At 38.8% G+C, this 26,104-nt stretch overlaps 1 protein-coding gene across 1 annotated transcript in view; it reads right to left on the reverse strand.

Annotated features, from left to right (window-relative positions):
* Positions 1-3,576: 3,576 nt before the first annotated feature.
* Positions 3,577-26,104, reverse strand: part of chst3.S (carbohydrate (chondroitin 6) sulfotransferase 3 S homeolog) — a 47,668-nt gene continuing 25,140 nt past the window's right edge. Inside the window, exons 2-4 of the mRNA XM_018227614.2 lie at positions 21,507-21,563; positions 7,794-8,065; positions 3,577-5,648 (exon numbers count right to left, since the gene is read on the reverse strand). Coding sequence (XP_018083103.1) covers positions 4,397-5,648; positions 7,794-7,930 — 1,389 coding nt within the window. The 5' untranslated portion in view covers positions 7,931-8,065; positions 21,507-21,563 and the 3' untranslated portion in view covers positions 3,577-4,396. The remainder of the gene's footprint in view (positions 5,649-7,793; positions 8,066-21,506; positions 21,564-26,104) is intronic.

Genomic DNA, 26,104 nt, shown 5'->3' on the forward strand with positions numbered 1-26,104 from the left:
GGGTGGGGAATTCGGCAAAGATCTGCATGTTTAGCAACCTCGCCAAATGAACTTCCTTGCTTTGTATGCCCAGCTTTATTCAAAAAGCAAGGAAGATGATTTTTTTATGAATTCTGATCATGGCTTTATGGAAATCAATGGGTACAGTAAAAGTAATATTAGATATAATTAAAATGAATTAAGCATGGCTTAATTTTGGTCACATTTTCCAGAAACTGCTAGCACGCAAGTACATAAATTCCTCCTGACAGTTTGAATATAACGCTAGGAACCTTATTCAACCAACTAGGTTTTCTGAGGACAGAAAGTTGTAAAAGTATACCTAAGGCTAGATATGTGATCTGAAGGGTTTATGGGACATCTAACAATGAGAACTTAAGAAAGCCTTATGAATAAATTGAAAAAAAAGACAAGCAGAGGATTTACACCTTAAACTCGTTAAATCACAGGAACAGAGAAAGTCTGTATTGCCATGGTCTGTCTTTAGAGCCCATAGAAATCTTCAGGGAACTACTGGTTGTCAGCATTACACAGAAAGTATTATGGACCTATAAAATGCAGAAACTACTGAAACCCATCTCGCAGCTAATTTATGACCATAAGGAAGTGTGAGCTTGTGTGAATGAGGTATTTTCAGTTCCCACATACAACCTGGAAATGCAGCTAATGTCTCTCTGCCAGAAACCACCTTAGGATGGTTTTATGTAAACTTGAGAGGTTTTTTTTCTCACCAATGCTGTTTATTTTAAATCACTGGCAAGGGGTTAAAATATTATAAATGAACATTGGATGACTAGCAACTGAAAAATGGTCTGACATTTTCAAACATTCTTAAAACAAAGCCAACTCTTTAACAGGTTTAAATGGGACACACATTTTCTATAACAGTATTCCTCAAACCATGCATAAATTCAAGCTAACAGACTAAATGATCCAAGGTGATTCCCCTTCTAAGGTTTGATTGCAGTGTAATACTATTAAGCAAATAGTAATAGTAAGAATAGTGAGAATTTAACAGGCCTAATAACATTGTGCAAAACAATATCAATGCAGTAACCCATAGTAACCAATTAGTATATAGATTTTGCCATCCTGCTGCAGGCATTATTCTTGAAGCAAATATTTAGTTGGTTGCTATAGGATACTGCACTGAGGCTATTTTGCCCATTGGTAGTAAATGAGCCCCTTGCAGAGTTTACAGACAGCAGAATGACTGATAGATTTATATAACTTCATCTGCCATTGTTAACATCTTATCTAAAAATATAGGGGGTACAAATAGGTAAGGTTTACAGTTTGTGCACTTTAACAATTGTTTTAGCTTTAGGTCACATTCATTGTTTGTGGGGAGCAACTGCATATAATATGTTCTCTTGGAACTATCTGTAAACATGCTAGCAAGAAATATCTAGAATAAAGGTGGCCATAGACTTAAAGATCCGCTCGTTTGGCGACATCGCCAAACGAGCGGATCTTTCCCCGATATGCCACTTAACTGCGGGGCTATATCGGGGGTAATTCGAGCGTTCGGCCGTATGGCCGAACGATCGAATTACGATGTGCCAAGCGGCTCCGACGGGTCGGTCGGGTAAAAATCCAACCTTCCCGATCGATATCGTTGCCAGATATCGATCGGGATGACCCGTCGGAAGCCCCCATACACGGGCAGATAAGCTGTCAAATCGGTCCAAACGACCGATATCGGCAGCTTTATCTGCCCGTGTATGGCCACCTTAAGGCAATGCCTTATGTTAGAGTCCTACTGAAGAAATCAGTTGACTGATTTGATTTTTCTCTGCTACAATAATCTTGTACTGGTATGGCACCTGTTATCAAAAATGCTTGGGATCTTGGATTTTCAGTAATTTGTACTTCTATGCCTTAAGTCTGCTAGAAGATCATATAAACATTGATTAGACCCAATAAGATTGTTTTGCCTCCAGTAAGGATTCATTATATCTAACATGGGGTCAAGTACAAGGTATGTTCCTCTTATTACAGAGAAATAATTATTACAGGAAATAGAATAATTTGATTAAAATTTGGAGTTTTCGGGATAACAGATTTCTGAATAGTGGATCCTATACCTGTATCTTGTAAGTGATGTTGAAGAAGTTAGCATAGATCCATATAGACAGCAAAACAATTCTATTCTGTATTATTTGAAGTTTAAATGGTTATAAGTTGTGTATCAAGGTGGTCCCTATCTGGAACATACCTGCTTTTGGCTTAGGCTTGTGTAAGGGCAAGAGTGTGGGAACGAGGTTCAGGTGATACCTTTAAGCAGATCGGCAAGATGAAAAAGAAAGCAAGCTTTCAGAACATTTCAGATTTTTGAAGCCTGAACTACTTGAAAACGAGCTACCTGTACTATGTTCTATGAAATCGTTATGATTATGATGTTACATTATTATTAGTTTAAAAAATGTTACTCTGCAACCAAATAGATACCAACGATATCAAGTAAGACATGATATTAATTCATAGCTTTGTATGCAGTATACATATTATACTGAAGTGTCAATGATGATTTATGGAAGTTTAAGCTTGCAATAAATGGGCTGATAAAAGCAGGCAGCTTATTGGCTCATGTATGGGGAAGTAACTGAAAATCAGCCAAATACTTATTGGGCAGAAATACACTCATTTCGACCTAGCCAAAAAAGCATATCTTAAGGTGTGTAGCCATATTAACCATCAGAAATTTGGGCACAGGCACTTTAATCATATTTTATAATAAGCTCTGGGCTAGAAACAGATACAGATGTTTACTGGTTAAGATGGCAGGAATTGACTGATGACTTGGCCACTTTTGTGTACAGGAAAGGGAAACTTTCACACAAAACTGAAGCAAAGAAACTGCACACTGCAAAATACGGAGATGGAGGCTGATAACAATGTATTAAAAATGCAAAATAAAATGGAGTATATAATGTTTACTAGGAAATGTTTTTTAAGGTAGCTTCTTAATATTATGTGAAAGACATGTAAGGCCTTGAGTTTATATCTTTGAGGACATCCAATCCTATGGATGAAACAAATACAGCATTGCTTGTTTTAATTTCATAAATACCCCTTAATCACGGGAACAAGTATGCGACCTGTTATCCAGAATGCTCAAGACCTGAGGTTTTCCAAATAAGAGATCTCTCCGTAATTTGGACCATCATACCTTAAGTCTACTAGAAAATTGTGTAAACATTAAATAAACCCAATATGCTGCTTCTCTGCTGTTTTCTTATTACAGAGAAAAATAAAATAATTTTTAAAAATTTGGATTATTTAGATAAAATTGAATATATGGAAGATGGCCTTTCCGTAATTCAGAGCTTTCTGGACAATGGGATTCTGGATAACGGATCTCATACCTGTATTATATGACAAGCTAACCATTTCAATAAACCAGTTTGAAATTCTGGGCTAAGGTTTCTGCCCTCAGTGCACGGCATTGCTCTAACAGCAGCCTTTTTGAAAAGGGTTCATTATCTATTTATAGTCTGAGACAACAGGTGAGAGGTCCTTAGACTTTATGGAGTGTTAGAATAACTTGGAGTGATAAACAGGTGGTGATACTGGGGGGGGGGGGGGAGAGGGAAAAACTTCCTCTGTTTCGGGAACATGAATTGTTTACTCTTGCAGAGCCATAGCTGGTTCTCCACCCAACTGGAAACAGTACAAATTAAATAGAAAAGATATTGAATTAATCTCCTTATGCTGCACTAATCTCTACTGCAAGGTATTTCTTTTCAAGTGCGGCAGGGAGTTTGAGTGCACAAGCGCTCTCGCGATCAAATGCACTGAATTTAAATGTCTAAAACATATTCATAGTTTCATATAGAAAAAAGGTTTAGACCTCAACACATTCTGTCCAATGTGAGAAAATACAGTATGTATTTTTTAGGAAACAGCTATCTTAAAATGTAAAGCTATTGTTAGTATTATAAAAATACATAGCAATTGTAAAGCTGCTCCAGAATTAAAGTCACATTGTGCATATGCCCTATTGTTTTTAAACCTCTTTGGGTGCATTTTTAGTGCAGAGATAAACCATTCAGCTTGAGAACATTGAATGTGCTGAGAAGATGCTTTGTTAAAAAAAGAAGCCAGCTTTCTCTTACACTAGCCTTCATTTAGTTATTGGATCGAAGTAGGCAGTTTGTATACATCAGCAGGATTCATTCAATTTTAAAGCCAATCTTAATAATCAGCCTTAAGCATCTTCTTTGCCACTGCAGGTAGAGAACAAAGCTTCCTAATTTAGGAAACAATTCACTGGAAAATGCATATAGGCTTCAAAGATGGGGCTTTGCGGCTCAGCAGGTGCAAATCAGCTCCTTTCCCATCTTTGTTTTGAGGACTTGATAGAAAAGCAAGATATAAATAATTAAAAAGAACATTACGTCACCCAAAAATTAACCCTTTCTTCTAACAAACTAATGGAACGGTTTGTAAGTGTCTCTAAATCATTGGCCAGTTTATAACCAAACAACTTCATAGCTGGCTTACAAACATCCTGGACCACCTGAGCCAGTTTGAAGGGTATACTGAACCGCCACTTCTCAAACTGTTCTGAAGAGTTCTTTTGTGTAGAATATATGCCATTATTATCTTGGGATGCTTGTGTGTTTTTGATGATCCATTGCTCCACCTGTGGAGTGACTGAAATGCCAGCAAATCTGTACATCTCTTTGGCCTTTTGAAGCGGGGACCTTGCAATATCTTCATAACGCATCAGCATGTACCTTCCCCTAAGCCACTCTGGTTGCTTTAAACCTAGCTCAGCAGACATACGGATGCTTTCACAGTTGCCCTTTAACTTTTGGACTTCTTCTTCAGGTATTGGAGCTGCTCCCTCCAATGCCCATTTTTTCCATGACTCATACTTGCCGGAAAAAGCTACCATGCGCGAAGCTAGCACAGCTCTTGGATCCCGTACTAGCTGGATAATCCTCATATCCAAACGAGGGTCTTCAACTAAAGTGCGTAAATATTCCAACTGGCGTATGCGCACTGCTTTAACAGCCACATGGTCTTTATTTAAACAGGCTTCCATAGCTAGTGTCATATTCAGGGGGCCACATCTCCGACTTTTGCAGTGGTACCTCTCAAAGGCCTTTTTTACAAATGGAGTACAAACGGGGTCTTCACATAATGATCTGCTAGAACCTCTTCGAAACATGAATCTTGTAAGGTGGTTTTCAGGGGGTGGTGAGATAAAGCTCTCCAGAATATGAAGATCACATAGGAAAAGTTGCTGAAGGACATCTCTGTAGACAATTGCTGAACCCACTGCATTGGCACCAACAGATTCAAACGATACCGTTCTTTCAATGTGCCAGAGAGGTTCAAACAAGTAGAATATATTGTCCTGTTGATTAAAAAATTCCCCTACAAAAGAAGAGCCAGTGCGTGTGGTGGCCATGAGGAGTACATGTCGGCGAGGACCTTTTGGAAGATCTTCAAAAAATGGCTGCTTTCCCCCATATTGAAGAGTAACATTTACTAATTTGTTCCTGAACTGTGAAAAGGCAGAGTCAAGCTCATTGAGTGACATGAGAGAACCATTCTCTAAGTAGACACCGTTCTCCGTACTGTTAGCCTCAAAGATGTTCTGTGGGATTTGCTTCAAATTAAGTTTATCTGATACCCTGTAGAGTAAAATGAAATGCAATTTATTAGTACAAGGCAAGAAAACAGTGGCATCTGTTACATATAGTATGAACATTGCTTTAATTAAAACTAATAAAATATACTTATAAAAACAGAGGAAATAATTTAAAACTCATATTTACTAAATTGGGCATGTGTACAGCATTAACTATTATGAGACAATCCATGCAGTGTGCCTTGTTTTATAATAGAAAATCCTAGATACAACTCCATCCAGCAGAAACTATTGGCTGATGACAAAAAGACTGGATAATGTGTCATTTGTAACATGCTATGGCCAGATAGTGCACACATCTCCACCCCCAATAGTAAGTCATCAGCCAGTAGGATTTTCTTTCTTGAGTGACCTACTTTGCTCTGATGACGCTGAGCAGAACCATTACTCAAAGGCCTCACGCAATGAGTGATACAAAATCAATTTAAAGGGGACCTGTCACCCTAAGAAATAATTCCAAATCCTGTATTATCATGTAAGTCAAGCAAGATAAATTGTACTTGCACTACATAAATGATTTCACTTTTGTTCCCTTTAATCTAGAAATGAACAATCACAACAAGCAGGCAGGTGCCATTTTGTAAACACTGTTATTATGGCAAGCTTTGCATTATCCCAAAATCTTGTTTATGCATCAGAATAGGAGACCTGATGCACATGCAAATGCACTGGTTACCAGGGGTGATTTTTGCTATTATGCCGCCTGAGGCGGCCTTATTTCGCCGCCCCCACCCCTCCCCACGGCACTAACCTTTACATCGCCAGAGAGGGCAGGGGCGGTCCGCGACGCTTACTGCAGAGGGCGCAATTGCGCTCTCTGCACTAGAAGAGCCGAATTTCCAGTTTGAAAACCGGAAATTCGGCTCTTTGTTACTAGGAGCGGCATTTTTGCCGCCCCTGGCAACCAGGGGGCGCTGCCGCCTGAGGCGAGTGTCTCAACTCGCCTCATTGGTGGAGCGCCCCTGCTGGTTACAAATTTTAATGGTGAGAAATGAGTGGGAATGTGTGGATTGCAGTGATATCTAGGAAATGCAGCATGAAAGTGAGCCTAATTGCCTGCCCCAGCTCTATGCCTAAAGGTGGCCATAGATGTAACAATTATGATTGTTTCAATACACACGTGTAGAGCTGAATCGTTAGATATACAGGTAGATATACAGGTAGAAACAATAGAATTCTACCTGTCTCTTACGATACAGCACTAACAATGGCCGATGTTTGGGTGCCTTCAAAGGCACCCAATCAAAATTTTCTGTCCAACCCAATCGACGAGCCGACCGATATCCAAGTCTTCTGCCAATATCAGTCAACTCGCTTCCCACCATACACGCACCGAAAAGTATCTGTTCGTCTATGGGCACCTTAAGGCATATAGGAGGGGTAGACAATAAATGATTGACATCTGAGATATTCATATGCATTTATAACAGGTATAGATGCTTTAATAACAAAATAATGTGGGTTTCATGTTTAATTTGAAAAGGACTTTTATTATACAGCTTTTTATGTCTGGGGTACAGGTCAGTTTTAAGGGAAACTAAAGCCAAAGGTTTAATGCACCCGACATGCCATCAAATATATCTTTTTTTGAGGGTGGGGTTGCCCAGATAAAGAAAGGGGTCCTGCTTTAGGTTTTGGCCAGACACTTGCCAAAAAAGCATTGTAGACCATGTTCCTCAGCTCAAATTTCATCCACCCAACAGCGCATGCTCAGTAATTTCTACTTACTCTCAATTAGCAAAGATGATTATACACACAATAAACTTTACAGAAAGTTATGTTACATCTGTAAAAGGTACCTTTTTATACAAAAAAGCAAAATGATTGTTTTTTATTGCTTGTGAGTGTTTATGGGACTGAAAGCCTGGAGAGGTCTCTTCCTGCAACCTATCAATTCAGAAGCAAATACCTATATTACCCATACTTCTTGCTACTGCGGTTTCACAGCCAATGCACATCTGAACTAATTACTAAACACTTGTGCCCTTTTGTGGGTAATAAAGGTTTTATTATTTGTTGACATATTTATTTATTTATTTATTTAAAATAAATAAATAATAAATTTGGAATGTGCTGTATTCATAAGTAAGTTTTATGCCCCAGCATTTTATTTGCTAATGTTTCTTACTTTGAGATGATTTTGTTTTCTTTCTCGATAATGACCAGAACCACCACAAAACCCACGAACAGTGCATATTTGGCCTTCATCCTGACAGTTCTCAAAATATCTCTAAAATCCATAGGCAGGTTTGGTATTTTATCCATGGCAAAGGGAAATGTCAATGGCTTGTTCCTTCCTTTCTAGTGTGGGGAAGAATTCCCTGCCCCCTTCATGGAGAAGCTACAACCAAGGCATTGTTTCAGGCTTTCTTTTTCCTTGAGTAAAAGGTCTGTGTTTACCTGTTGGAAGAAAAAAACATGTTTTATTCGTGTTTTTTCTGCTTGCCCCTGCTGCTCTGTCTGGTTTATGTTTAGAAAACAATCAGAAGGTGGCATTTAGTGGTCACCTGTTGGAAAGTAAAACATGTAATTGGTTGGTTTGGATTACTAGACCTAAACTTAACTTTTATTAGGTTATCACGTACAGCAAATAAAATATGGAAATAACTGTTTGATACATCAAAAGAATGCAAGATCGTACTCATTTTCTTGGCTCTCTTACACAGTGGGTAAGAGGAAGACCCCCCCCCCACACACACCCACAGCGAGTGATGAGTTGAAGGTTTCCGTACTTAACTATAGGCAAATATGATTAATCTTCCCAAGTGCCTGTTAGTCAGCAAGCTCTCACAAGTCATTGTTCTGTATCTGCCACATGACAACCATAAGCTTCTGTTTGTAATAATAACAACTGCAGTGTGAAAACCAAGCGTTTTACTAATATTTACACCCCATTCCTAGCAATTTTTTTTATAAAGGAATAAAAAAAATAATTACTTTCTTTTATTAAGGTTTCCCGGGCTTGTGTAGTGTAATGTATTTGCTGCAACATATATGTCCATTGAACTTTAACTTCCCACTGCATGCAAATTAGGCAACGCTAGCGCAACTTCGCTTGGCGCAGTAAGGCTAGTGCAACTTTGCCAGTGTTCGGCGCCCTGGAAGAAACTTCGGATTTAAGTGAATTAGCATTGTCCTGGCAAATCTACACCTGGGGAAGTGTTGCGCTGTGAGCGAAGCCGTCGCTGGCGAATTTTCAGAGGTAAGTGAATGTGCCCCGATAATGGTAACATGCCCCAGTACTATTTCTCTTTGCCACAATGTAATTCCAGGTTACTCCCAATTTTCCATATGTGAAAATCACAACCGAAGTGCTACAGAGATCAATCTACCTTCTTTTGCTCTAAAACCTTGCATACTGAATTTCTCAGGGTAAACCACTGTGCTCTAAATATTTGAACTTCACCTTCCAATATTTATTGTACCATTCAGTTTACTAAAATGGGTTTGTGAATCCAGCTCTATACATCTTACATATCATATGTAACATCATACACTGAAATGGTTTCAGGTAAAGAATATACTTTTATGAAATCTTAGGGACCTTTCTTAGCAATATAAAAGGAACTTTGGGAGAGCCACCTTTATATTTAACTGGGTAGTTACACCAAAGGTGTAAAAAAAACAAACCAAAGGTGCTCACTCCAGTCAATATTATAGAGAAAAAATGAAGAATAGAGTCTTTCTGTGCATAAAGTGGCTTTATATGAATCAGGTGTGTGATGTTACATATGATATGGAAGTTGTATTGATCTGGATTCACAAACCCCTTTTGGTAAATTGAATGGTACAATAAATATAGAAGGGTGACTATTAAACACAAGTGTGTATGGTTTCTGTAATGATGTGCTAACCTTATTATTTGTGTACATTTTTGAAAGCTTATAAAAAAACTCTTGTCTGCTGTTTCATCATTCTGCAGTACTTGTGTTTATTCAAAAGAAGGGTCAATGTAATTATTACAGTTTTCTCCTTTATTGAACAGAATATAAAATAGGTCCCCTCAGAGCTTATAATGTACACATGTACTTCAGTGATAATGACACTATAAACATAATTTTAAAATGCTTGTAAAAGGACTTCTGTGTGATCTTATTTCCAAAACGTGATGTGATCCACTGCAGTATTTTCTAACGTAGTAAAGTAGGCTGCTCATTTGCTAGATACTTTCTGTTAAGAAAACAGTAGCTCAGGACATTTCTATGATTATAATTACAGTCATCTTGGGAACATATGTTCTATAATATTGCAAAGATATTTCTTCCAAAGAAGCAAAAGAACTAGAGGCTACATTTTTTTTGTTGCTAAAAATGTGCATATTTGGTATTTAGAAGTTACAAAATAGAACAGAACCATTTGCATCCACATGATTCCAATGGAGAATGGGATGGAGGGCCTCCCTTTTGCCAGCCTCACACCAAGGCAATATTCAAAGAAAGGATTCCATAGGAGATCACTACTATGCTCTGCTGTTCCTCAGAGAGCTGCATCTCACATGTGAGAAGTTTAACAGCCCTGCTGGTGGCCCTGAATCTACAGTGTTTCGATGATAGGGAATCCAAGCAGGTTGTCACCTAGCACAAGCACTAGTAGCATCTGTATCAATCAATCAACCCACCATGTAGTCACAGGAGAAAAGCTCCTTTCTCCCTCTTCTAAAATTACCTGTGCAGTACTCTGGCAACGTCCTACTGCTGCTGTGAAAAATAAAACTTAAAATACATGATCATATATCCACTGTTTTGATCCAGTGAAAGGCAAAAACCCAGCCTGAAGCCAGTGCCAATTATGCTTCAAGAGGGAGAAAATTCCTTCCTGACCCCAATGGCAAACAGATCAAGCATTTGAAATTCATTTAACATGAATAATACCATGCAGACTCTGATGTTTATACTGTATAACCAAACCTGAAACCACAATATAACAGTGCATGCAGGAAAACATCCACATTTGGTTATTAATAGATAATATGAGAACATAAAAAAGAGAAACTCCTGACATTTCACAAAATACGTGTCACGTTCAGCACCCTAAATCCAGAACCAGTGCTAGGCTCCCTGGTCTCGGTTTTGCTTCTGCCTAAAACAGCTGCCTTTTACTTCGGGAGGAGCCAGGTCTTAATAAGAGAGGAGCAAAGCAAAAGGTTCTGGACGAGCAAAGGGGCAAGATCGTTTTACCAAGGATACTGGGTGGAAGACAACACAGCTCGGGACATAGGCCAGACAGACAAGTGTGATCAGGCAGGCCGGCACAAGCAGATTACAAGAATAGTCCAACAAGCCGGGTCAGTGCAGGCAGAGTTCAAAGAATGGTTAGACGGGCTAGGATCAGGATTGGAGAATGCAGAATAGTCAGCAGGCCGGCAAGGGTCAGATTGGAGAGTTCAGAGTAGTTAGCAGGCAGGCAAGGGTCAAACCAGGATATCAATCAGAATTCACTACAAATACATAGGCCAGGAACCAGCTAAATAGAACCTAACAATGGGCAATGGGTTTTCATTCAAAGCCCCTTTAAAACCTTTGAATTTTGCACCATTGCTCAATGACTCATTACACCGGTGTGTAAACTCGGAAACGTGTGGCTGTGCGCACCATAGGAGAACCGGCGCTGAAGGAGAAAGGAAGCACGCGGCAGATGTCCCCGCCAGCCACTAGACCACAAGGCTAAGCTGCTAGACCACCAGGGTATCATTACAATATTATTTTTTAATATGGAAATTTCCTATTTCCTATTTATTACTATTCCATGGCACATACTACTAAAAAGTATATTATTATGAAAATGGTTTATTTACATGAAGCTTTTACAAGTGATTTGTTTTATGCAATATCTTTTTATAGAGACCTACATTGTTCGGGGGTATAGTTTTTCTTTAACTCATTTCTTCACAACCAATCACAGCTACATCTGATTCTGACAGTCTTTAAACATAAACCAGTGTAATCTTGCTGCTGGTCATTCTAATCCCTTGTCATGAGCCCCTGAGCTCCAGGACTTTCCTTAATTGGTGTTTTGCAGAGATGGTTCCTTACATGTACATGTATGATAAACTGACAACAGTTAACTATATATTAACTATATATTAACACCTTTGATTATACACTACAGATTTAGACTGTATGATATATGGGCCCTTGCTCAATGTATCCACCTTAGCTCAAAAGAATGTTATGAAAGATTTCAGGAAATATGAGAATAAGAAGTGTGTCTGGGGGTTCCAAGAAGGTGAGGCCTCATAGTAACCCTGCATTCCTATGCATGAAAGGCCATGGAATCCATATTGATGGGCAGCTGAATAACCAGACGTTGCACTCCTTTTTACTTTACTATCTTTTGAAATGTAATCCTTTCACAGCAAGGGTTTTCACTTACAAATGGCTGTATTTCAGAAATGAAACTCCTGTTTCTGTGTCCCTCACAGCCCTAACAAAGCAAAGACCTGATGCAATTTTTCCAGTACAAGGCAGGAGCTTGTTCAAAATAAATCAAGGAATGAACTTGCCTAGATACTGTATGTCTGCCAATTTGTTTCAATAACCTGCTGTTTCTTTAAATTCTTTATGCCGCTTTTGCTTTAATCTTTGAATTACTATACAAATTGTTAAGGCACAAGTGCCCACTAGAATACAGAATCTTCAGATTCTTCATCTTCATCCATTGAGTACCCTGGTGGCCGTTGAGACAAGAAATACATACAACAGTAGACTAAAGAACGGTTTACTATACAGATTAAAATAGATATGTAAACTATGTAATTAAAAAAAAAGCAAAATTGTTTAGGGTGCTTTTCTTATATAAGGTAATAAATAAATTTGAAACAAACAAAAAAAAAAAGTGCAAAAGTGCTTAGAAAAGCACCCTGAGCAGTTTTACATTAATTTTTTATGGCTTACATACAAGGCCGGATTTCAGGAACCGGCGTCCTGAGGCCAGCATCGGACTCTTCACGCTCGCACCCCCTCCTGTGGCCACAGGGTCCTAGCACCGGCCTCTTAGACACAAACCCGCCAAGCGCACTCTCAAACACCAGAGCACCCAGTCCTCCTTAGGATGTGGCTGGGTGGCATGCCGCCCCTATTTTTTTGCCGCTATTTTTTTCGCCACAAATCCGGGCCTGTTTAAATGTCTTTTTAGACTATATGCATGCATAGGATTTATCATCAGGAAATTATATTATCGAAATATGCTTTTAATTGCAAGTTTTACTTTATACTTATTTTCTCTGCTATAATAAGACGTGCTTTTTACACGATTTTAACTAAGTTAGCATAAATCTGTGCCAGTAGCAACAACATTATATTGCTTTATTTAAGAGTAAGTGCACACCTGGAGATTCAGGGAGATTTAGTCGCTCTGCGACTAATCACCTCTTCTTTGGGGCGACTAATCGCTTCCCCGTGTCTTCTGCCGGCTTTAATGAAAAAACGCCTGCGCCAATGCAATCGTGGCGCTTTGATTTCCAAAGTCGCCCGAAGTTGCCTCACGAGGGAACTTCGGAAATCTAAGCGCCCCGAGTGCATTGGTGCAGGCGTTTTTTCATTGAAGCAGACGGAAGCCACGGGGAAGCAGTTATGGGGGGCTGTTTTTACTAGGGGGGTTTAGTTCTCCTTTAAAGGGAGAAGAGACAGCCATCAGCAATCCAGAACCCTATTTCCTATAAAAGGAATTGTTCAGTATAAAAATAAAAACTGTGCAAAATAAAAAAATATTTCTAATATAGTTAGTTAGCCAAAGATGTAATTTATAAAGGCTGGAGTGACTGGATGTCTCACATAACAGAACAGAACACTACTTCCTGCTTTGCAGCTCTCTTGGTTTCCAGTGATTGGTTACCAGTAACTAATCAGTGACTTGACATGACATGGGTCATAACTGTTTTTGAATCTGAGCTGAATGCTGATCAATTGCAAACTTAATGAACAGTTATGTACCATGTGTCCCCCCTTCAAGTCGCTGAATTAGAGTTAGAGAGCTGAAAAGCAGGAAGTTGGGTTCTGGATATTACGTTAGACATCCACTCACTATCGATTACATTTTTTGCTAACTTACTTTATTAGAAAAAATTTTTTTATTTTGCACAGCCTATCTATTTACACTGAACTGTTCCTTTAAAATGTGAAAGTTTACAAAAAACCCACAAAACCTTTCTCCTTCATTTGCCCAGTGCATTAATGTCATGTAACTGTTAAAGGAACAGCAACATCAAAAAATTTAATTGTTTTAAAGTAATAAAAATATAATGCAGACTTGTTGCTGGTAAAACTGGTGTGTTTGCATCAGAAATTATATTGTTTATATAAATAAGCAGCTTTGTAGCGATGGTAGCAGCTATCCGAAGGAGAAAAGGCTCAGGTTACACAGCAGATAGCAGATAACCTCTGTAGAACCTAGTGTTATCTGTTATCCACTAGTTATCCTGTGACATATAGCCTTTTTTCAATTTCCGCCATTGCTACACAGCAGTTGTTTATATAAACTATAGTAGCGTTTCTGAAGCAAACAGATCCGTTTTACCAGTGCAGGGCAACACTACACGATATTTTCATTACTTTAAAGCACTTTTTGGTGTTACTGTTCCTACAGTTTATAATTGTATCTGTACGCATATTACTTATTTGTATACCTTATCATGCCTAATATCACCTTGTTTATCTGCAACTAAAACAGCCATGGATTGTGTATGTTTTTGCAGAGCTATCAGGCAATTGTTCCCACTAACTTGTGGAATAATAATAATAATAATTCTCCCACTCCTTAAAAACAGTTGGCCAGCACTTTAGGGTAAGGACACACGAGGAGATTCAGGGAGATTTTGTCGCCTGGCTACTAATCTCCTTGTCTTTTGAGCAACTATCTCCCTGAACTGCCTCAGCGTTTTTCCCCATAGGCTACAATGAAAAGTTGCCTGCGTTAATGCACACACGGCAATGCGTTTTCAATAGTTGCCCAAAGTTGCCTCAGTGAGGCAATTTCAGGCAACTATTGAAAACGCATCGCTGTGTGTGCATTAACGCAGGCAACTTTTCATTGTAGCCTATGGGGAAAAACGCTGAGGCAGTTCAGGGAGATAGTTGCTCAAAAGACGAGCCGATTAGTAGCCAGGCGACAAAATCTCCCTGAATCTCCTCGTGTGAAGAGTAACATTTTGCATTAAAATGTTGCATCTGTCGATACAGAACAAATAAAATATAACAAATGTGCTATTCAATATGAGGTTTTCATTTTATATTTTTGTAGAGAGCCATGAAAGTCATCTGACCCTTGTTTATCTTTCTGTGTACAAATTTAACCCATTGTATTCTACAAAGCTAATCTATTATCTGCTATGTGATCATGAGCCTTTTAGCCGTATTCAGCTTGATTGTTTGCCCCCATGGCTACACAACAGCTTATTTATATGAACTGTAGCAGTGCTTCTAAATAAATCACACAGTTTTCACTAGTGCAGGATAACAGTACATTATCTTTAATAGCATGTACAATTCTTTAATGTCTGGTCTTACTTTTCCTTTAAGTGACAATGCTCGCGCACAATGCAAGGTATTGTAAAAAGCTGCCATTTAAACAAGAGATGGGGTACAGGCTGGCATTTTCTGATATGGGAAAATCTCTATAGTCAATAAAGAATGTATGGATAATAGAAAAAGCAAAGCATACATTTCTGCGTCTTCATTTTTTCAACACTGTCCATTCATTTTGAATAAGAGTGTTGGAAATTCATATGACCCCTCTCCCTCCCCTTCACTCCAGCTGTGCATTTATTGTTTCCCCAACTAGCAGTGTCTGCCATTGGTTATAATTTTTATGTTTCCAGATGTCTGAGTTTAGTTGATGTCAGTTTTAAAAATAAAATTGAATATAATATACTGACATATGAATTAAGGTACCAAGTGCAGTTGTCCACTGCAACCAGTCAGCACGTTTTAAACCGTTTACTACCAGTTACAATATGAAACCAAAGATCTGATTGTTTGCTATGCCCAACTACCCTGGCAAAATATAGCACCAATATTAGTAAATCAGCCCTTTTGGGTAATACATACTAAAAAGATGAAATGAAAATGTTACAGTACATGAAAATAAACATGAAAATGTTTATTTCATAAAGTAATGTTTGTTTAGGTATAATTGGAGTTGATATTTCCTGATAAGAGAAATGAATACAGCTCACACTCTTATGAATTAAGAGAAATACACTAATAAATATGGCTCCATGTGCAGAAAACTCTATGTGTGAAATGGAATAAAATTTGCAAAGAGTAAAATTTTTAGAATAAAAATTTGCCTGTCGCAATGTAATATTCTTTGTTAGGCTTTTATTGCATTGTGAATCTTAATTGCGCATTGTGAACCTATAACACCTGCTCTGCACTTTTTTAAAATATTTTGTAGCAAAAAATGGTTTGTGATTGCGGAAATTAATTATATACACTGCAAAATATCGCAAAAGCAGTTCAGTCCCTGAGTTTGCGAGGAAGTCATTGAGGTCTTTAATCAGTCAAAAATTGAGCAAACATCATCGCTAACATTTGCTATCATCTTTATGAACGTTTTTGCACTAGTGAAACATATTACATTCCCCTTTAGTCAGTGGGGCTCATTTATTAACAACGGCCAAATTTGCACTTGGGCAGTAACCCATAGCAACCAATCAGTGATTAGCTTTTTTCAGTCAGCTGCAGGGAGAACACTAAAAGCAATCATCTTATTGGTTGCTTTGGGTTACTGCCCAAGTGCAGATTTGTCCAGTGTTTATAAATGAGCCCCAATATCTTTTGACATTTTTTGATAGAAAATCACATCCTATTTATTACATTCCCTTTGAACATTAATGTATAGAAAAAGGCAAACTGGTTTTAAAGTTTACTTTTTTCCTATAAAGCTTGTGTTAATCCTTATTTTTCCCAGAAATTAGGCTGTTTAATCATCATCGTTAATGTGTTCTTTATGCCAAAGCTTTTGGGAGATAATAAGCTCATTCATATCTAGATGTACTTCACAATGGGCTCAAACTGCGCAAAAAGACAATTAAATTTCATATACAGGTATAGGATCCCTTATCCGGAAACCCGATAACCAGAAAGCTCCGGATTACGGAATGTCTGTCTCCCATAGACTCCATTTTATCCAAATAATCCAAATTTTTAAAAATGATTTCCTTTTTCTCTGTAATAATAAAACAGTACCTTGTACTTGATCCCAACTAAGATATAATTAATCCTTATTGGAGGCAAAACCAGCCTATTGGGTTTATTTAATGTTTAAATGAATTTCTAGTAGACTTAAGGCATGAAAACCCAAATTACAGAAAGATCCGTTATCCGGAAAATCCCAGGTCCTGATCATTCTGGATAAAAGGTCCCATACCTGTACTTGGAGTCAGAGATATTCTGTTACCTTGGTACTGAAACATACACAGACATGAATGAACAATGGAAAGGCCGACTGGCTGACTTTGTACCCATGACTAGCAATGCAAAACACATATTCCTTCCATTGTTTTAAGAGCTATATACACTTCCCCATCCAATGACTTCTTTATGTCTAAATATTATATATTTCTTTTAGGTAACACAAATCTGAAAACACCTTTTTGTGTCTCTGATGTGTTTTCCAGTTTAGGTGAAAATTAAAGGTGTACCATTCAGTAACAGCTATTAAACCCAGACTATATAAGAGGCTAACAGGAAATTATACATATATCTTATATATATAAATATATGTCTTTCCACCACTTTATAAAGTCACATTGATTTACAATTTCATTATACCATTAGTTCACTAAAACTGTCCATACTTATGGACTATAATAGTATGGTATGAACAAAGATTTGTAGAATTTATGGTATGTGTAAGGCAATATACCAATCCCAACTGATACAGTATGTATGTCCTGAATGGGCATGCTGGAAAATATTATCTGTCAATGCAGCATATCTACCAGTGTACAGTGAATCAGCAGATGAGAAAGTGGAGTAGCAGCAACTCTATCCTTCATCCTGTTCCAATCGTTTAAAGCGATTGCCAAAACAATTGGAATAATAGAAAAATGGCCAAGCCATATATTCCCCCCTTGCATATGTTTTGCCAACCAGCCGATCGGTCAGAATGTGGATGAAAGTTAGCATCTCTTCAAGGCTTACTCGCAAAACTATCTATTTAGCTGTATAATAATTTAATCTGGCCCATCTGGATCATAATGGGGGGACCTATGGAGAACCAGTGGATAAAGGCCACAACAATAGGCCCATGCTGTCAGATTTGTAAACCTGCCATTATTAAAATCAATTTCTATTCACATTTTAATAACACTATTAAAATATTTTACAAATTATTATTGAGATAATTTATCATTCAGATGGAAACTGCACAAGTTTATTTACCTACATGGAGACACTGGAGATAAAGATCATTCATATCTAGATGTACTTCACAATGGGCTCAAACTGTGCAAAAAGACAATTCCATTTCATATACTTGGAGTCAGATATATTCTGTTACCTTGGTACTGAAACATACACTGACATGAATGAACAATGGAAAGGCCTGTCTGGCTGACTTTGTAGCCATGGCTAGCAATGCAAAACACATATTCCTTCCTTTATTTTAAGAGCTATATACACTTCCCCATCCAATGACTTTTTTTTGTCTAAATATATTCGTTTTAGGTAACACAAATCTGAAAACACCTCTTTGTGTCTCTGCGTGCTTTCCAGTTTAGATGAAAATTCAGCCTTTGTTACTAACCTGGAGCTATCTACCACCTGTTCTTTTATACAGCTATTAAACCCAGACTATATAAGAGGCTAACACTATTAAAATATTTTACAAATTATTATTGAGATAATTTATCATTCAGATGGAAACTGAACAAGTTTATTTACCTACATGGAGACACTGGAGATAAAGATCAAAAACAAGAACAGATGGGCGCTCTTTATCAATAGTGAACAGACATTAGGTGGTTGTATATGGAATTATTAATAATGCAGATCCATGAAAGAATCATTGTTTAAAAAGAGACTAATTTCAACTGTAGCACAATATCGTCTTAGCTCAGTCTATTTACCTGCACCTGGAAAGCTACCAGTATTTTTTCTTATCACAAGAACAATTGGTGTTTCTTCTCAACGTTAGATTAGAACTTATTCAATGAATGCACACTTTGGTATATGGGGAAATAATAAATGCACAGCTTCTTATACTGACTAATACAGTTCCATGTACCCGGCAATGCAGCAGCCAGAAAAATCTGCATTTTTGGAGCAAAAAGAATCTGAAAACTGTTAAGTGATCACATCCTCCAGTGGAGGAAAGACATGAGTTTTATTTGCAAGCAGTGCAAAGTGTATGATACCTCCCAAAATTTTGGAAACAGAAAAAGGGACAAAAAGATTTGGAGCACAGAGAGCGGCAACATTTTTTGGCCATGCCAGGTTGGCAGGTTATGAAAGTTTGAACACATTTCTGTGTTTTTTATGTGTTATTACAGTTTTGCAAATAAAGGTGCATTGCCCCTTTAAGCTGTGAGTATATGTTCTCCCAAAAGACTCTTAAACTGTTACAAAAGTATCTACGTATCTATTCTGGGCTCTCTGCCAAAAGCCAATTGAGTTAGAAACTTTGTATCTTTTTCTGGCTGTTCAGTACAGGAGATCAAAGAGAAAGTTGGGACATTTGAGTTACAACCCCAGGACTGAGGGGTTGGCCTGTCAAAATCGGAACTGTCCCGTGAAAAACGGGCCAGTTGGGAGGTATGGTGTATGTATATAATAGAACTTCTTAATGAGAAAGTTATTTTTGCACCAAAAGAGTATGCCTCTATTTCAGCTATACGAAATAACAGCAATGCAATAACTGTCTAAGAAATGCAAAATTCTGTTTTCATTTATGGCTTTTCTTTTCCCCAATTGTTTCTTAAATACTATATGTTACCAATTAAATGGAAATAAATTACACACCCATTATAACGGATGACATAGGTAAGAAGCAGGGCTGGACTTTAAACTAGTGTGCACCTAGGCCACTAGCCCTCACTGTTTACACAGTACCCTCCTTGCACCTCCACCCCCCACCGCTGACACATTAGCCCCCTTGTAGACCTGCTCACCTCTGTTGCTAGTTCTGATAGACGCCACTGGGACATGCAGGAGATGAAAAAAAACTGTCAAATTATCCTGCCCAGTCCCCAGTTTAGATGTGGCTTGCATGCGGCATGCCTAATTACTTGTGTGTATGATTAGAATATAAAAACACACCATGGCATTCCATGCCTATGTAAGGAATTAAGCACAATGGGATAGTGACAATGTACAGGTCATAGACCTATGATGTATGCTTATTGGACATTGCTATCTTTATATCTTTTATACTATGTGCATTTTCTTTAAAATATATGAATTATCCATTACAGTTCTAGCCCTGAATATATTTATACTAAACATCTTACTGCAAAAATATTTTGGCCTCGTTTTTGGTGTATGAAAGCCAATCTGATGACTGCACATTTGCGTAAGAATCCAGAACAGACTCTCTCAGGACTTTCTCCAAATCCCCTTATCTGTCCTTATCATCTGAACGAGAACTCCACAAGCAGGCAGCCTGAACAGGCATATGTAGAAAACGTTTTCATGGCTATATATTGTTTTTTGTACTTAATACTGTGATAAGCATGTATTTTTCCTGTATTTAAACTAGAGACCACAGAATCTGTAAGCTCAGGAAACTTATATAGCAGGACTGCTTTCTGAATCTGTAACATTAGATTTCATAAACAAATTCCAAATTTAACCATATATAATCTACCAAATGTTACAGGTGAGAAACAATAAAATAAAAAGAAATGATTAAAAATAATAATGTATTTGATATAATATATACAATGTTATAGTGGCCAAAACAGTGATTTGGTTGGCTTAGAAGAAACCCACATAGCTAATAAAATGTGCTACAGAATAAAGATTTATTGATTAGGCTTGTGATGCCGGTGAATCCCAGCACTGTTGGCAAGATATGGATTAAGCACCTTATGCCACATAACTACAAATCAATGGACAACCGAGGGCAACGCATTTTGTTTCTAGATACTGCAATGTTGTGCTTTTTGTTTTTTTTTAAATAGATAAGTTCTGTATTCAGTCAAATCCTCCACAGCATTTGGACAAATCCAAAAATAATTGGAGCATCACTTCTCTTTTTCACGTCATTTAATGTCTCTCTTTTGGTGTTTGGTAAAGCTAAAAAACCCTCACATTCATGATAGAGGCACACCCTCTAGATTCTAAACACATATATATATTTTAATTAAAACCTAATTAACATGCTAAAACTCGTCTAACTAACACACAAAAACAAAAGGCAAGATGATTGCCACTTGCTGTATCTGCTGAAGAGAGAACAGTCCTAACTGGCTATATTAAAAAAGATAGATGTGCATGAAAAGAACACTATCTATATCCACATTTTTTACATCTACATCTATGTATTGCTCAGCTGGATGTGTAAACAGCTTTTAAGAGACTCTATGCAACATATGTGCATAGTAGAGGATGAGTTCAAGCAACTACAGTCACTGAATTATGCATCATACCTCCTTTGAAACAATCATTGCACTTTGTATTGACTTTTAACGTCATTGTAGATGGTGAAGTTCATTATTTAATGTTTTGTGTGTGTGTGTGTGCACATGGGCATACATGATTTTCTATTCAGTTTGGTTGGGAGCCCTAGTATAACTTGAGTGTGCATTCACAAATCTGTGCCTCTGTAAGTAATCCGCTTATGTATGTAAAATTGCATCAAATGCAATCAAATTGCATCCAAACTAGAAGACATACTATACCTCGTTCTGTTTCTGAAGGGTCTGTTGTATCTGTATTTTTCATGGACTCACTGGCACCTGGAATGAAGGTAAAGAAGAGAGTCAGAGGTACGTTTCTACAACAGTTTCACTGTCTCATCACACTACTTCATCTCGTGCACTGAGCTGCCACAGCTATGCAGCAGCCACAGAGACAGTTTCCTATGTAACAGGTTTCCTGTGTTCACACCATTTAACCTATACCGCCCAGAGTGATGCTCAGTCAATAACATTTAAACAGACAGTATTCCCACTGTGAAATTAAACTGACACTCTTTATGTTAAATAGATACCGGTGTCAATCTCCAAATATCCTTTTGTTCTCCCAAAGCCATCCTCTGGGCATACATGGCAAGATCCACAAATTCAGTAAATGGTTATTTGTATGTAGGGATGTGAAAATCTTAGACACCCTTACACTTTACAGACAGGCACATCCCTAGTTATATGAGTTATAGTTATAAAGGTCCTTATGGGGACTTTGTGCTTATGTAACCCCTGTAGTTCACACAGTGTACACCAGATGGCACTGTGCTAGTGTATAAAAGGTTTAGGAACCATGAGGTCTGGGTCCATTGCTTTAGCCCAACCAAGCAGGCTGGAAGGGAATGGGTAGTGTCGACCCTAGGCGCCTTGGCCCTAGTAATTAGACAGCTATACTCAATTATAGATCACTCTACGAGTGATAGAGAGGTTAAATAGTTGAGCAGCTCAAGGCTCCGCCGAGGAGATTAGAGGGATTAAGATCCCAGGGTATTACTGACCCGGAGTAAGGACTAAAGTGTTGAGATAGGGATGATAGGAATTCCCCTAGTCTGCCACTGGAAGATATCCTGAAAACTGGGCAATACCCATCACATGCTGTCAACTTACTCTCTGCTGTTTATTCCCTAGCCTGTGGGGATTCAGCCTATATGTGCTGTGAGTATATGCTTCCTTTTATGCTGCTGTGTATATTCTATGCTCCATTGTGGATCAATGTGCTGAATGATCTATGTGCTATTGTTCAATAAATACAGTTCTATGTTCAACCGTTAAAGAACTACTGGCGCCCATCATTGTGCTATTGCACCTGGTTACAGTTACACTACACCCTGCCTCCACCGTGTTGCGAGGGCTTGCCCCTGAGAAAGAGAGCTCATCTGTGGTATCAGCCCACAAAGGAAAGTAGCTAAAACTGCCCTCACGCAAGTCAGTTTACTATAGCGCTACATGTACAAGGTGGGCAAAAACAAACAGGGCTCCCCTCCCCAGTCACAAACTCCCCTCCCCAGTAACAAACCCCCCCCTCTGTCCCTCTCCTGCCCCGCTCGCTGGCGTGTACCTGCTCATCTTGATGCGATTGGGCAGAGTGGGAGGAGCGAGGAGGTCAGACTCTAGGGTGAAGGTCAGCCACTGTGGAGAGGGTCTGGGCTGGCGGGGCCCACAGGGTTTTTTTCCTGGCGTCAATCAGGACAACAATCAGATATCGGGGGGACATCATTCTGGGACCATGCATGTGCCAAAGAGCTGCTGACAAGTCAACAGATTAAAAAGGAGGTCCCACCTGGTGGAGACTGTTTTCATTTGGAAAAGGTGCAAAAACAACTACTGGGAACTTTCATGTCCACTTCCCATTGTGGTATGGGCAAATGGCTTTAGGCATGGCAAAATGCAAAACACCTAAAGATCCACTTGTTTTGCATGGTCACCAAATGAAAAGATCTTTCCTCGATATGGGCTGATCTAATCGTTGGGCCCTAAGGACCACAACAGATCACCACAATAGGAATATGGGAGGTCAAGCGAGGACTGCATCATCAAACGAATGTTGTCAGGTTTGGCCTGACCAGCTGGTAGGAGCCTATATGCAGAGTAACTCCGAAAACTCCCTTGAATGATTGGGAAATTAGCAGTAGCCATAGTAAGTGGAATTAAAATATGTTTAATAAGCAAAAATAGAAAAAACAGATACAAGGGCAGATTGGGTCCAAATACAGGCCTGTGGTTAGATAAACGGCAGAGTCCTGAATGGGCCAAATTGACAAGGCTGGCAGCAGACAAGGAGAGTCCAGTAAACAGGCCAATGTCAGGGGCAGGCTGAATGCAGAGAATTGTCTGAGAGACAGGCTGAGGTCAAGCACAAGGAGATCCAACAGGCAAGGGAACAGGAGCGGGAACAAGGGAACAGAGTGGAGAACTAGGCAGGACACGGTCAGGAACAGGAAACACAGGCTTGTGAGCTTTGATGATCAAGCAACTGTGGATAGCAGGGAACAGGCTAATATAGGTCCTTAATTGGCACATATTGTTAACAAGGTAGGCAGGGTGAAAAGAACAACAAGTAGATTTATCTCCTGAATATCGATGAGCTCCTGCTCTAAAAGCCCCCAGTGGCTCACAAGCAAACTACAGGAGCCGACAAGCAAACAGTCCAGTGTTCAATTCCTGGCAATTCCTGACAGATGTGGTCTTTGCTCCAACTGCATTTTTAAACCATACATGTTGGGTCATGACCACCTAAAGCCTAGCTATATAAAGAGTGACATGGTTAGGCTATGCAGGGTTGGATTACCCACTAGGCACTTGCCTAGGTCCCTTCTAGTTTTAGGGGCCCAGTCCTGGCTGCAAATTTAGTGCAAATTCAGTTAACTGTGTGAATGTGATGCAATTGGATCACAGATCTAATCGATCTTACAACATAACAAAACACTGGGCTGGCTGCTGCCCAACTTCCCGCTTACCTAACGTTCATGCATCGGCACAGTCATATCATCACAGCAACGATGCGCACACAATCGCATGTGTCATGCACCTGAGGAAGGGGGTTGGTCCCCAAAAGCTTGGGCTTCACATTTCTACAAATAAAATGAGATAAAGGCTCTGCCAGAAAATTTGATGTGCTTCTTCCCTACACAGTCTGGATGACACAATTGGCTTGGGATATGAATGCACCCTGAGTGGTGTGCTGCAACAAAAAGTTGTTGCCAAATCAGATTTTAAACAGTAATTGTGACATGGAAGGTTGGAGTGCCTGATTTAGGCTGTTAAGCCTTTTCCCTATGCAACACATCTTGCAAAAGTGTAAAACCTATATGTTGTATATAATATATATCTGTCCCTTATGAGATTAAGTAAAAAGTCAAGCTACTGGGTCGATGCTCTTTATATAGTTATACCGATAACTTGAGTAGATGCAAAGATACATGAAACACAGCATGACTGCAGACTACACACAGCAGTTTACCTTAACATCTGGTATCAGTAAGATTTCCACTGAAATAAGAGAGACCTATAATTCTCATACTCCATGTGTTATAACATTAGCTATGTAATATGACTACATTAACACTTTCAGTGAGTATACAGTATTTCAGTTCTTTTGTGCAGAACACTTGCAAAGAACTCTGCTGTGAGTCATATTACCGTACTACCTGGCAATGTAAAACCAGACAGCTTATCTACAGAGTACAGAAGGCAAAACAATTGTTATTATGACTACTGCACAAGGATATATTTTCTTTATCTCATGGAAGACAAACTCAATGTTTCTGGGTGCAGACACATAGATCAGCGGAGGAGCAGATTCTCTGCCTCATTATGTGGCACTAGCCTATATATTTCACGGCATATCTAAACTGAGCTATGAGCAAAGTGATGGCTTGTTTTGCCACTTAGCTGGTATATCTCCACCAATCCAGTAAAAATGATGCATGAGAAAAATATTAATACAGAAAAAAGATAATGGATTTAGGAAGGATGGTATTTCTTTCCAGAAAAGATGGCAACCTTATTAACAGTGTTATTCAGCTGTGACTATATTTTTATATCACAGTGCTACGCAATATGTTGGCGCTATATAAATACATGTTAATAATAATATATTGCCAGATATTTTTCCCCAGGAAACCCATAAATTATGTAAAGTTACTGCCTTTTGCCAATGAGGTAATACACTCGTATGGCTTTATTTATTTCATACAGCAGGGTTATGGGAGGTTAATGGAGGACATTACAGCAGGTGCTCTTTCCTGTTCATAGTGCATGTTGTCAAGTGATTTTTAAAAAGAAAGAAAAGTAGAAATATGAAAGGTATTATAATGCATGGCAGCAAATGTGGACAAATACCTATAATAACCCAAGGAAAGGAAGTGAAACATGCTAGAATGCTTGCTTTCAGTCATTGTTGCACTGTTATAAGGCAATTAATTTCAGCGAGTCATTGTGGAGGTATATTTATCTAGCTGTTTATAGTGCAAACACTTAACTGAAGCATGACATTACACCCCATTAAGAAGAATGGAGGAGAATTCACTCTTCCATTGTTGTTTTATGCAGCCATGCAGTGGCGGAACTACCGGGGGAGCAGGGGGTGCGAGCGGACCAGGGCCCGCACCCCTTCAAGGCCCCCTGGCAGCCCGCTCGCCAATGAAATCCGTTGTGTACGGAGGGGAGCGGGGCCCGGCTGCACGTCACGCACCAGGGCCCGCCCCCCTCTAGTTACGGCACTGCAGCCATGTTTTTTTAAGCATGCGATGCACATATATCCTTAAAGGAACATTATTCTAACTGTCTATTACGTGACAAAATGCGTGAAAGGG

The sequence above is a fragment of the Xenopus laevis genome, chromosome 7S (genome assembly GCF_017654675.1).
Source record: "Xenopus laevis strain J_2021 chromosome 7S, Xenopus_laevis_v10.1, whole genome shotgun sequence".
NCBI lineage: Eukaryota > Metazoa > Chordata > Amphibia > Anura > Pipidae > Xenopus > Xenopus laevis.